Genomic DNA, 14018 nt, shown 5'->3' on the forward strand with positions numbered 1-14018 from the left:
AGTATTATTATTTAAGAATTGTACCCTCTTGGCTAAATTCCCATGTGTGAAATGAATATCTTTGAGTTGTGTCATACTTTCTTCTATAAGATTATTTTCTTTATATTTGTGTCTAGGTTCTGCTAAAATATAAATAAATGGTGAGATCAGAAAGCTAAAAAGACCAAGTTAGAGTGAGTTTTCCTTAATGCTATAAGTAACCTGTGGTCTAAAAAATTTTTGGTTTTCTGCTCCTAGTTGTCTGTTGGGAAGCTGCCCTTCTTCCATGCATCAGAGCCTGCCTTATCTGCACAACCAGGGGGCCAGGTGTCAACCCTGATCCTTTACCAGGAATGGTAAAGGAAGCTAGAAACAGCTCAGCAGGGTTAGGAAGACAGTGCCTCATGAGAATGCCAAATGTTTTGGGGTGGATTTTTCTAGTTTAACAGTTCTACATCTTATTATTCAAGTTACTTTAATATATTTAATTGTTAGTAAGGATATTTGTGACTTACAGTTGTTAACTTTTGGTCTTTTGGTCTTGTGCAATAGAATCTTGCTTATCGATGAAATGCAGTTAACACACCAGCTGGACCTATTTCCCGAATACAGGGTGACACTTCTGTTATTTAAAGATGTAAAAAATGCTGGAGACTTGAGAAAAAAGGCCATGGAAGGTGCCGTTGATGGCTCATTAATAAATCCTACAGTGGTAAGTACTCGTGGGAATGAGTGAACTATATGGGGAGTTTAAGACTATGATGATTTTTCATGACGTTATAGGTTAGCCTAAAATTGTTATCTTCAAGTAAAAAGTTCTTGTCCAAGCTGTAGAGTGGAATCAGATTTGGCCAGCCTTGAATTTAACAGTGAATAGAAGCTGAAGTGCCAGGGTCTGCCCTTGGAGATGTGAAAGGTGGTCTAGCTCTGATGTGATGGCAGAAGCCTGGATCTCCACCTTCTCTTCTGAACTAGAAAATCTCTGTAAAGGAGACATTGCATAGTGGTAGAATCAGCAGGACTTAAATCCCAGATATGCCATTTATTATGACTTTGAGCAAGTGGTAGCCAACCTTTATTAGTGCTTATTTGGTTCCTGGCATTGTTCTAAGTTCTTTACATATACAGCTAACTCACTTAATCTTCACAACCCTGTGAAGTAAGTATGGTGATTATCTGCTTCTACAGATAAAACACTAAGGAATTTGCCCAGGTTCCCTCGGTGGTAAGTGACAGAACTGGAATTCCAACTCATTCTTTTTTTTTTTTTTTTTTTTTGCGGTACGCGGGCCTCTCACTGTTGTGGCCCCTCCTGTTGTGGAGCACAGGCTCCGGACGCGCAGGCTCAGCGGCCATGGCTCACAGGCCCAGCTGCTCCACAGCGTGTGGGATCTTCCTGGACCGGGGCACGAACCCATGTCCCCTCCATCGGCAGGCAGACTCCCAACCACTGCGCCACCAGGGAAGCACCCCCAACTCATTCTTTGCCTTGGTTTCCTCATCTATTGCATGTGAATAATGATACAGATGTCATAGGGTAGTTTTGAGAAGTATAGAAAATGAAGGTAAAATGTTGAGAATATGGCCTTTCCCATAATAATAGCCCTCAATAAGTGTTGTTTTAAAACTTTTTACTATTTACGTAAGTTGCTTGCAGCTGTAAAATTCTGTGATTTTCTAAACACCATAGGCCCTTAAGATTTTGAAAATTTTGAAAATGTAGTCCATAGGAATTGTGATGAAGTAAAACCCCCTGACACTGAAGTTAACATGATATAGGGCATACGTCTTCAGAGTACTCCAGATTCTCTGTTTGTAATTCTTTTTGTTCTCTTTGGTAGATTGTCAATCCATTTCGGATACTTGTGGCAGCAAACAAAGCAGTTCACCTCTACAAACTGGGAAAAAATGAAGACAAGAACTCTATCTACTGAAATTATTTTCAATCTTTCCCCAAATAACAATGTAATTAATATGGAATTTACTTACTTTATATCTTTTGACCTTGTCATGGTAGCCTTTGTACTCATTGTTGGGTTGGAGCCTGTTGTTAGTAACAAACGAAAATAATAGTGAAGAAAGAATGCTGGACAGAGAGTTGAGGTTTAGCATTGCCTCTTACTAGACAAATAAGCTTTGGAGTCACTTCACATATGAGTAAACTAAAGTTTAGCTAAATTAAGTGAGGATAGTTTTATTTGTCCTTCCTGACCATATAGAGTCAGGAAGATCACTCTAGGTGATATTTAAATCTAATGATAAAAATTAGGCATGGATATTTGTGTGTTATCATGTGTATCTTTTGTTCTCCCCATAAACTCTTTGAAGATAGAACCCATGTCTTTTCCATACACAAGCCTGCCTGGGACCTAGAACAGCCCTTTAACACATGCTCACACACCCATTGCATAGGAAGAGTTTGTGGTTTGAGATACTGATAGTAATCAAAGTTATTGAATTAAAAACATTCTACCTGGGGCACATTTGAAAAAAAATGTAATTTTGCTGACGAAGTTTTAGTATTACTACTACTATTAACAACACAATCAAGTGCTGACATCAAGAAAAAAGTTAGGAAACCCATGGCATAGTTTAAAATACAGATGTTTGAAAAGTTTATAAAATGTGTGGTAATAGAATTCCCCAGTACCTGGGGGAAAATTACTGGGTAACTATTGTTTCTTTGACATCACTGAAATAACTCAGGAGACTGTACAATTCATAAACATCTGTTGAGCTTGTCCCTGTTCCAGCTGTAGGGGCAGAAGAAACAGATATGTTTCTGAGGAAGGCAGATGAACAAGACAAAGTCCAAATGCCCTAAGATAATTGATATAATGGGAATAATAATGCAAATCTGTGGGAACAAAGAAGCAATTCATTCTGTAAGGAGGAAAGTGCAAGGGGAGTGACATTTGAACTGGACCTTGAAAGATAAGGGCACTCCAGGCAGAGGGCAAAGTGTGAGCCCAGGCAAAAAAGTATGAAATGACGGGAGCCCCAAACAGTCCCGACTGGCTAGAGGGCAGGAGTTCATGGCTAGAGGGTCACTTAGGTCCAGGGGGAGTGGGTGTTTGTGTGCCATGCCAAGTCCAGGCTTGACTCTATGGGAATGAGGTGCAGCTTTGAGCAGGGAGTACTCAAGAGGCAGAGCTGGTAGATATTACGAAGGGATTGTTGAAAAACTGTAGACAGAGAAAACCATTAGGATATGAAAAATAAGAATCTGACCAGGAAAGAACACAAACGGGGAGAGATATCAGAGGTTGAAACTACTGGTTTTATTGTCTTTTTTCTCCCCCTTAGATTTCAGAGGCCTTGAAAAAATTTGGTATCTCGGCAAATGACACTTCAGTTCTGATTGCTTATATTGAAGAGGAAGAAAAACAAATAAATCAAGAATACCTAATATCTCAGGTAGAAGGTCATCAAGTTTCTCTCAAAAATCTCCCTGAAGTAACAAATATTATGGAAGTCAAAAGATTTGTAAGCCTGTATTTTTAGAAAGAGCATGATAGATGTGGAATAATACTGTTTGCTTATTGAACACCAATGCTTCTATATATTTTAACTTTTAAGAAAGGTTAATGTAATTAAAAGTTACTTTAAAAATAATTATAGATGCAAAGAATTGGAAATGCAGGTTTATGTAACATATAATTAAACTTAGTTGATGCATTCTTTTTATATATATATAAATTTATTTATTATTTGTGGCTACATTGGGCCTTCGTTGCTGCACACGGGCTTTCTCTAGTTGCGGCAAGCGGGGGCTACTCTTCGTTGCAGTGCACAGGCTTCTCATTGTGGTGGCTTTTCTTGTTGCCGAGCATGGGCTCTAGGCACGCGGGCTTCAGTAGTTGTGGCACACAGGCTCAGTAGTTGTGGTTCGTGGGCTCTAGAGCACAGGCTTCAGTAGTTGTGGTGCATGGGCTTATTTGCTCAGCAGCATGTGGGATCTTCCCGGGCCAGGGCTCGACCCCGTGTCTCCTGCATTGGCAGGTATCGGATTCTTAACCACCGTGCCACCAGAGAAGCCCGATGCATTCTTTTTAAAAGAATAGATAATTTTAAATATCTATATTTTACACAGTACATTTGAAATGTAAAATGTAGTATGAAGTTAATGTCTAGGTGAATGCTTTTAAAATTGCATTTCTTTTAAATTTCTTTTAAAATGTATTTCTGTGTTTAGAGAGTTATCACCATAACTGCAATTGACACCTTTTTTTTTTTTTTTTTTTTTTTTTTTTTTTTGCGGTACGTCAGCCTGTCACTGTTGTGGCCTCTCCCATTGCAGAGCACAGGCTTTGGATACGCAGGCTCAGCGGCCATGGCTCACGGGCCCAGCCGCTCCACGGCATGTGGGATCTTCCTGGACCGGGGCACGAACCCAGGTCCCCTGCATCGGCAGGCAGACTCTCAACCACTGCGCCACCAGGAAAGCCCCTGCAATTGAAACTTGATGTAAGTGATGAATTGTCATCTACTTTCCATACTTTAATCACATTGTGATTTTACACCATTATCCCAATAATTGAGTAATAAATAAATTCACATATACATGCTCGTGTAATGAAAATTAGTAGTACATGAATATGTCAGCATGTCATAATCTGTCTTTTATTTTTACAGATATATAAACTATCTTCACAAGAAGAAAGAATTGGGACATTATTGGATGGTATCATTTGTAGGATGTCAACAAAAGATGTTTTTTGAAATGACAGAAATATTAAAAATTTTCAGCAATTATAAAAAAACATTCATTATTTTTTCCAGATTATAAAATCTATTATGTTTGTTGTAGAAAATTTTAAAGCACAGAATGGTAACAAAGGGAAAAAAAACAGTCCTGATCCTATCTCTTAATATTTTAACACATAACCATGGGGGCCTCGGGGCGGCGGCGGCGGCGGACACGGCCTGAGGGAGCGGCCGGCTGCCGTCTCGCCCGCCGCGGGGTCCATGGCCTGAGCGGCCATGTCCGGCGTGGTGCGGACCCTCAGCTGCTGCCTGCTGCCGGCCGAGGCCGGCGGGGCCCGCGACGCAGAGCGCGAGGCGTGGCAGCGCAGCCGGGACATCGACACGGGGCTGGCCCCCGAGCGGCGCGCCGTGCGGCACCTCGTCAAGATTCTGCTGCTGGGCGCGGGCGAGAGCGGCAAGTCCACCTTCCTCAATCAGATGCGCATCATCCACGGCTGCGAGTTCGACCAGAAGGCGCTGCTCGAGTTCTGCGACACCATCTTCGACAACATCCTTAAGGGCTCAAGGGTTCTGGTTGATGCACGAGACAAGCTTGGTATTCCTTGGCAGTATTCTGAAAATGAGAAGCACGGGATGTTCCTCATGGCTTTTGAGAACAAAGCAGGGCTGCCCGTGGAGCCTGCCACCTTTCAGCTGTACGTACCTGCTCTGAGCGCGCTCTGGAGGGATTCGGGCATCAGGGAAGCTTTCAGCCGGAGGAGCGAGTTTCAGCTGGGTGAATCGGTGAAGTACTTCCTGGATAACTTGCACCGGATTGGCCAGCTGAATTACTTTCCTAGCAAGCAGGACATCCTGCTGGCGAGGAAGGCCACCAAGGGCATTGTGGAGCATGACTTTGTCATCAAAAAAATCCCCTTCAAGATGGTGGATGTGGGCGGCCAGTGGTCTCAGCGCCAGAAGTGGTTCCAGTGCTTTGATGGGATCACGTCGATCCTGTTCATGGTCTCGTCCAGCGAGTACGACCAGGTCCTCATGGAAGACAGGCGCACCAACCGCCTGGTGGAGTCCATGAACATCTTTGAGACCATCGTTAACAACAAGCTCTTCTTCAACGTCTCCATCATCCTGTTCCTGAACAAGATGGACCTCCTGGTGGAGAAAGTAAAGGCTGTCAGCATCAAGAAGCACTTCCCAGACTTCAAGGATGACCCCCACAGGCTGGAGGACGTCCAGCGCTACCTGGTCCAGTGTTTCGACCGGAAGAGACGGAATCGCAGTAAGCCCCTCTTCCACCACTTCACCACTGCCATAGACACCGAGAACATCCGCTTCGTGTTTCACGCTGTGAAGGACACCATCCTGCAAGAGAACCTGAAAGATATTATGTTGCAGTGAAAGAGGAGGCCCCTCGCTCTAGCGGTCCTTCAGCAGCCTCGCCGGCCACAGGCCAGATCTCCCCGGTGTCCTGGAGCGGGTTTCCCGAATCCGTGCCCTCAACACATGGCTCAGGGATGCCGTGAGGCCCGCCACGCTCTAGGCCAAAGGACGTGACACTTTGATGTTAGCTACTGAATCCTGGGGACTAGTGAAACTACTGAAAATCCAAGCAATCACTTTGGTATTAACGGGTAATGCCTAATAACACAGCTTTCTTTCTTTTTACAGAAACTACTCCTTCTCTGACACAATGTAATCGAGGACTGCGTGCGTGTGCGCGCACACTCTGTCTTTAATGACAGAAACACGAAAACCGACATCTTTGCAGATGGCTTTTCTCTCTAACTCGAGAGTGCTTGGTGAGGAGTGTTGCCGGGGCGGGGGGAGGGGGGGTGGTTTGTAGGAGGTGAAGCGCGGGCTGTCGCCACCACCTCCCCAAGGGAGCGCACTGCCTTTTAAGTCTCTTGTGCCGATGTCCCGAGAGGCCCTGGCCCGGCCGTCAGATGAGAGGGTGGCAGTGAGAGCTGGCGGTGTGGACTTAAGGCCCCACAGCCTGCGCTCTCTTCCTGCCCTGTCCGATCAGCCCGCAGCACGACGGGACATGGGGCGGAAGGTGTGCGCATGGGCGCTGCCGTGAACGGCCCCCTCTCCTCTGCACAGGGCAGTGCCCGCTGCCTCTGTGCCCACCCTCCCCGCCCCTCGGCAAAGACTTCAACCAGCTGGCCTTGCAGATGACTCTTCTGTCTTCTGAGTCGTCTCCGACGCTGCAGTCGGCTGCAGGGAGCCTTTCCTTCTTTGGAGGAAGTGGAGAGCTCCTTTCCTCTCAGGGGCTTCTGAGAGCTGGCGGCATTGCCAGCGGAGCCCTCGTTAATGCCCTTAGGCTCCGCGCTGCCTTCTAGTGGCCGAGAATTGAGGTTCTCATTCACGGTCTCTCGCTTCTACTAACGTACACACGTAGCAGGAAAACTGTCGGACGTGGTCTCTTCTGAGTGAAACTTCAGAGGCTGTGAATGTCGATGCGAGCTGGTCAATCTTACACTCAGTTAACTTGTCCGGTTACTCTGTCCAGGTGTCTTTCACTGTGTTTAAAAATACATTGCATTCCAAACTGGTCCCCACTGTGTATCACTCTACTCAAGAGTGTCTGGCGTGTTGAAGACTCTGCCTAGCATTTAAAAGAGAAAAAAGCTTCCTCTGTCAGTGGCACTAGAATGTTCCTGTGGTTGAGTAACCGTCCCCGGGCCCCATCCCCAGGCCACACTGTTCCCGGTCCTGCATCCCTGGTGAGTGGCTTGCTTGCCTTCACCCAGCAGATAAACAGGGATCTTGTGGCAGATGCTGACCCAGGAGGAAAGGGAGGAAAGAAACTGCTTCTGAGTCGGCCTTGTTATCACAGGGTTTTAATGAGGAGACGACATGAAATCCTGTCTCTCTGGGTGCTCAAGGCTTCCTGTCGATGTTTGCTGGGGTTTCGGCTCTTTTTTTGGCTGGAGAAAAGTTGCTGTTTTTGTACTGCTTCCTGTGGCTCTTCATAAACTGAGAGGACGTGCCCCGGGATCGGGGCCGATGACTGAGGCTGAAAGGAAAAAGAACATTCTCAACAGGCTGCGTCAGGGCGGCCCAAGACCCCGTTGTCACCGCTCAGAGGACCCTGTCCTGGGGCACGAGCACTCCTCGCCTGCCGGGTTCCAGGTCTCACACGTGTGTCGGGACCCACGTGCTTCCTCACCAGCCTGGAAACGCTCCCTGTGGTCTGGTGGAGGGGGTGGTCAGCGTAGCCAGTGCAGGTGCCCGTCCGAACGGCTTGCTGGCAAGTGGGGTCAGCACGGTCGGCAAGTGCCGTTTGTCCTTTAAACTGTCTGACGCGGCTGCTGGTTTGGCGGAAGCGAGTTGGTGTAGACAGGGAAGCTGAGCGGACTGGGAAGCAGGGGGGATGGCCCGAGGGGGGCCCCTGCCCAGCCCAGAACTGACCCGCTCTCCCCCCTGCGGCCGAGCTCCCCTCTTCACGGTAAGCTGAGTGGACGGCTTAGTCCTGCAGGGCGCCCGGCCCTCAATTCCATGATGGTCGGCATCCGAGAAGAAGATCGCTCTTTGCAAGGTCAACTGAAACCATTTACAGCCTTTCTACACATAGATTATAGTCACTTTTCTCTCCAAAACCTTAGGCTCTTCTATTTTTTTAATTTTAATTTCACTGTTACCCTCGATTATTGTCTTTTATTGAGATAGTTGTGCCTCATCTGTTATTGCAAAAATGTAACAATAAACTTCCTCAAACTAAAAAAAAAAAAAAGATAACCATGGTTACTGTCATTTGTTATTGTCTTCTAGTCTTCTGTTTCTGTTCAAATATATTTTATTTTTATGTAAGTGGAATAATTGCTAACATTTATTGGGTGTCTACAATGTACTGAGTTTTTGTCTTCATGACTGTATATCCCTCAGCTCATATTCTTGTACTTACTTCTGGCTACTCCAGCACTGCTGTTCCAAGCCTCCTGGTTGCAAGTTTTTACATGCAAGAATTCATTTAATTATCACAGCATCATATGAGGTAGATACTGTTAATACTCCCGTTTTACACAAAAGCAACTAAAAGGTTGTAGAAGTAATAAATAACTTGCCCAAGGTTTTACAGCTAAAAGTCATGTTTTATAAATGTTTTGGGTTTTTTTTTTTCTATTTTGTCTTAAAATATGATTGTGTCAGTTAAGATAGAGTAGGTTAGGGGTCCTTTTCTGTTAAGGACAAGGTAGTACGTATTTTCGGTTCTACAGGCCATATGGTGTCTTTTGCACCTACTCAGCTCTTGCTGTTGTAGTGCTGAAGCATCCACAGACAGTATATAAATGATACAGCTGTATCCCAGTAAAACTTTATTTACAAAAATAAGTGATGGGCAAGATTTGACCAGAGGGCAGTTATATCTGGACTCCTGGGTTAGATTAGGCTGTAATTTAGGGTCCCTAAAGCTCATTGGTTTCATACGACAAAAGTTTGTGTCTTGCTCACTCCACATAGCCACTGTGAATCAGTAGGAAGACTTATTGCAGTGACTCAGGAATCCAGTCAGCCGAAGGCTTTATGTCAGCATGCGCTCTGTGGGTCACTGCACAGCTGGAAGTCATGCTGTGAGTTACATGGTGGCTCTTAAAGCTCCCATGTGGAAGTGACAGATATTGCTTATCTCATGTTTCACTGTCCAGTCACATGACCATGCCAACATCAAAAGGGGTGGGGAACTGCGATCCTGCACCATGATAGAGAACGGAGAGGTAGAAATCCTTAGGGGACAAACATATATTTCCATTGTGGTCATAAATAGTAAGGTACCAAAGCACATCATTAGCATTTCTTGCATGTGCTGCACTAAGCTCTGTCTATGCACCGCCTCATATAGTCCTCTCTACAACCCCAAGAGATTTTACCACCTTCAAGGAAGCAAATTTAGTCTCTGAACTCTATTTCAAAAAGTTTCAAGCCTACAGAACAATTGAAAATAATACAATGAACATCCATGTGACTTTCATGTGATTTCACTATTTGTTAACATTTTGCTACATTTGCTTGCTTTTCTGAAATATGAAATTGCAGACCTCATGGCACTTCACCCTACATTGTGTTGTCATGTCTCCTTTAATCTAGAACAATCTTTTTTTTTAAATATTTGTTTTGATGTAGACCATTTTTTATAAATATTTATTCATAAGTATTTTTAAAAATATTTATTTATTTAATTTGGTTGTGCTGGGTCTTAGTTGCAGCAGGTGGCTCCTTAGTTGTGGCTCATGTGGGCTCCTTAGTTGTGGCATACAGACTCCTTAGTTGCAGCATGCCTGTGGGATCTAGTTCCCTGACCAGGGATTGAACCTGGGCCGCCTGCATTGGGAGCGCAGAGTCTTAACCACTGTGCCACAAGGAAAGTCCCGATGTGGACCATTTTTAATGTCTTTATTGAATTTCTTACAATATTGCTTGTGTTTTATGTTTTGTTTTTTCGGCCACAAGGCATGTGGGATCTTAGCTCCCCCACCAGGGATCAGATCTGCACCCCTTGCATTGGAAGGCAAAGTCTTAACCACTGGACCACCAGGGAAGTTCCATAGAACAATCTTTCTTTCTTTCTTTTTTTTTAAGTGATGTTGACATTCTTTGACGAGTACCCTAGATGTGTTTCAGAATTTCAGAATGAGTTTGTTCATGATTCGAGTCAGTTTAAAAATTTGGGGGAATGATAGTAGATATTGTGTCCTTCCAGTTGTGTATTGTTGGGAGGCACATCATGTCAGCTGGCCTCTTCATTGGTGATACAGTTTGGTCACTTCATTAAGATGGTTCCCCACCCCCTGCCAGACCTCTCCATTATGAAGGCATCTTTCCCCCTGAAGCTTAGGGAGTCAAAGCTGCCCTAAAGCTCAAAGTGCTTGTGGTCAAAATTAAAACTCAGGTCTATCTGAGTGACCCCTGCTTCTATGCTCCTAACGACTCCATCACACTGCTTCTTCCCGTGCCATCACTCTCAAACATGTTTTTATCAATGTGAAACATCACGTTTGTAATTCTATTTTTATAGAATGACATTGCTTTCAATTTTTCACTTCGCTTTTGCAAATAAATCTCTGTACATGTCTCTTTCTTTAGGACAGCTTCCCTGAAGTGGAGTTATTAGGGAAGAGGATATGAATTTTTTAGTACCAGAAAGGCGTCATTTTGCACTTGTAACTGGCACAAGTGTGCCAGTCTCAGCAGACTCGCCAACAATGCCTTTTAACTTTTCAACATTTTCACCATTTTGAGTTGTCAGACTTCTGGTGAAGTTGAACTGTTTATTAGTTTGTTATGAAGAGTGTTTTGAAAGGGTTTATTTCTGTAACTATTTATAATGTTTTCAACTCTTTGTGAGCCTTTGGGTGAAGAAGAAAAAAGAAAAAGTAATGCCATTTCCTGGGAAAGAAGTTAACGTAAGCTCCACAAGCTTTTTCTCTAAAAAAATTGATCCAATTTAGGAACAATGTTCTTTGTTCCTAAATTAACCAGGTTGCTTCAGAGCCTAAAGGCTCCCCAGCAAATGCAACCTGTAATTATAGGGACTTTGGTGCTGGCAGAGAAGGGATGCAGTTTGGTAGGACACCATTATCTGGCTCCTTAGTCAAGGGTTACATGTTAAAGTAAAAAGCCAGCTGTCTCTGGGATAAGGTGAGGGCAGGGGGCTCTGTTACCCAGGCAATCATTGTTGCTCCCCATCTCCCCAGTCTTGGGAACAACTAAGGCTGTAACTACAGTGAAATGGTCTTTAATCCCCTATTCCCCTCCCCACCACACACTCAGAAGAACTACAAGAACTGCTCCCAAGCCCTGCACCTTCTTTTTAGAAGGAGCCTCATGGCTCACAGGCTACTTGAGGCCTCCTGCTATCATTCTCATTCTGCTTTTGCCCTTGATGACCTTTCCACTTGTCTGCAAACTACAGTAGTCAATTCCTCTGCTCTGGAAACTGTGCTGGGATTGCAGCTGCTTCTCTGCTCCTAGCTTTGTTTTGCTGACTGATGTGCCATCTGTACTCCATGTTACAATATTGAGTAAAGCACAGCTCTTTAGGTTGATTGGGTGCAATGAGCTAAGTTTGTATTCATCAAATTTGCCTGTTCTTGTTTTCATATCCTCTGTGCCAGTAGTCTCCCACTGTTCCCTCCAGGTCACCCTTCATCTTTCTCCACTCTTCTCTCCGCCCTGGAGGCTGACTTACCATGTACCCAGCAAGAGGTCCTCCCTTCCCCTTGGCTTCTACTTGGGTTCGGCCAGTGTGTGAAGGGGGGAGGCTAGCAGGAGAACGAGGCCAGGGTATTTATTCTCCTGGTCCCTCCCTGCAAGGACCCCTAGGCTGGCTTTGGCCCTGAACCTCTCAGGGCGATCTGCACTAGTCAACTCCTGTGTCAGGCTCCTGTCACCTCTCCCTCCACCTCGCTTCAACACGCCTGGTTCCTCTCTACCCATCCACACCTTCATAATTAGGCCCTTTGGTGATCTATATCTGTAAAATCAGCTCGAATTATCCTAATTTGAGTGCTGATACCATCTCCCTTTTGCTAAATTTGTTAAAAGGTAAGTTAGGTTAGATTAGAAACATTTCTGTAGAGCTGAATCATTGTTCTAGGATTTCTGAACATCCTGCCAAGGACCTATTAGTCCACTTTCTTTCCCCTTGAAATAATTTGCTGTATTTCCTCTCATTCGTCTCTTTTAAGTTATGAGTTCTCAGTGGGAGACCAGGGCATTGACCTGAGGCTAGGTTATTGGGAGCCCCGATGAGAGATCAGGGCAGATGATGTTCTTTCCAGGACATTTTCCTTCTCTTTCTGAGGCTTCTAAAACACTATGAGTCTTGATTGTCTACCTTGCATTTCATTGGCCCATTTCTGGACTGAGCTGGTCTATTAGGCAAGTGTTCTTCATAAATGCAAGCATGGGGTTTCATTGACATGCTGCTCTCAAGTCCCACAACTCTGGGAATAACAGTGATTCCAAAAATATAATTACCTATTATAATCAGGCTCCTATAGGCAATAGAAGAATAAAATAATTTATCCAGTTACTTGTAACTGTTTAATTAACTGTAATAAGTTAACAGTTACTTGTTAAGCAAGTAACAAATTAACAGTGATATAAGTGCTTAATGAGAAGGGCAAAGGCTTCAAAGAGGGAGCAGATACAAGATCTATCTGCTTGGGAGGGGTCAGAAGTCTTGATGGAGAAGGTAGCACTAAACTGGATCTTGAAGAAAGAACAGAGCCTTGGTCACGTATTGGAATTTGGTCGAGTATGGTCTGACCACTGGTGATAGGGGCATAATGAGGCTTGGAGGTGAATCTTGCATCCCAGCAGACAGAGCTGGTTCTCCTGGAGTACAGTGCTTTACACTACTTAATAATTCACTTGTCAGACAGCTGCCTGTTGGGGTCAGCATGTGGTACTGAAAAAGCAAAATGTTCAGGCCTTCAAGTCAGAGCTGCCAAGGCTTGGGTCCCACCCTGCCATGTTCTATGGGGTTGTGGGTAAGATATCTCAGGCTTGTGGGCTTCGGTTTCCCATTTGTAAACTGGAAACAATATCAACCTTAGCTCTTAGGTTGCTGCCAATATCAAATAGTACAGCATAGGAAAAGTGCTTTCTCACAGTGCCAGGCATCTAATATCTCAGTGAATAACAGCTGTCTGTCCTTCCCTGTGTGTACCTGCATAGTGCTGAGGCAGATAGTAAAACCAAATAAGACTCACTGCTAGTGGGAAAGTAAAACTCTGGACAACAGTTTGGCAGTTCCTCAAAATGTTAAAATAGAGTTACCATATGACCTGGCAATTCCACTCCTAGGTATATACCAAAGGAGTTGAAAACAGGTGTTGAAACAACCACTTGTACAGAATGTTCATAGCAGCACTATTCACAATAGTTGAAAGGTGGAAACAATTCAAGTGTCCATCAATGGATGACTGGATGAACAAATGTGGTCTATCCATACCATGCAACATTATTCAGCCATGAAAAGCAATGAAGTACTGATACATGCTAGGACATGGGTGAATTTTGAGAACAAGAGTGAAAGAGGCTGAACGTAAAAGTTCACATATTACGTGTTTCCATTTAAATGAAACATCAAGAATAGGTAAATCCATAGAGACAGAAAGCAGGTTAGTGATTGCCAGGGGCTCGGGAGTGGTGGAAATAGGGAGTGACTACCTACTGACTAACAGGTCTCCTTTTGGGGTAAAGAAAATGCTTTGGAACTAGATAGAGGTGGTAGTTACACAACATTGTGAATGTACTAAATGCCACTGAATTGTACACATTTAAATGGTTAATTAAAAATAAAATAATAGAATAAAATAACACACCTGCCT

The 14018-nt window shown here is 44.3% G+C and overlaps 2 protein-coding genes across 2 annotated transcripts; both read left to right on the forward strand.

Moving 5' to 3' along the window:
• Positions 1-550: 550 nt before the first annotated feature.
• On the forward strand, positions 551-4727 carry LOC307064672 (EKC/KEOPS complex subunit TPRKB-like; the record flags this gene model as incomplete). The annotated part of the gene is given in 5 exon segments (XM_079721344.1): positions 551-691; positions 1821-1883; positions 1885-1944; positions 3286-3462; positions 4615-4727. Coding segments are annotated over 5 exon segments (528 nt in total). The 3' UTR covers positions 4702-4727.
• Positions 4728-4932: 205 nt separating this feature from the next.
• Positions 4933-6081, forward strand: LOC307064671 (guanine nucleotide-binding protein subunit alpha-12-like; the record flags this gene model as incomplete). Its single annotated transcript, XM_079721343.1, has 1 exon — positions 4933-6081. The coding sequence occupies exon 1, from the start codon at positions 4963-4965 to the stop codon at positions 6079-6081; it is 1119 nt and encodes a 372-aa protein (XP_079577469.1). The 5' UTR covers positions 4933-4962.
• Positions 6082-14018: the final 7937 nt, after the last annotated feature.

This window comes from Hyperoodon ampullatus, assembly GCF_949752795.1.
Source record: "Hyperoodon ampullatus genome assembly, chromosome: 15".
Classification (NCBI taxonomy): domain Eukaryota; kingdom Metazoa; phylum Chordata; class Mammalia; order Artiodactyla; family Ziphiidae; genus Hyperoodon; species Hyperoodon ampullatus.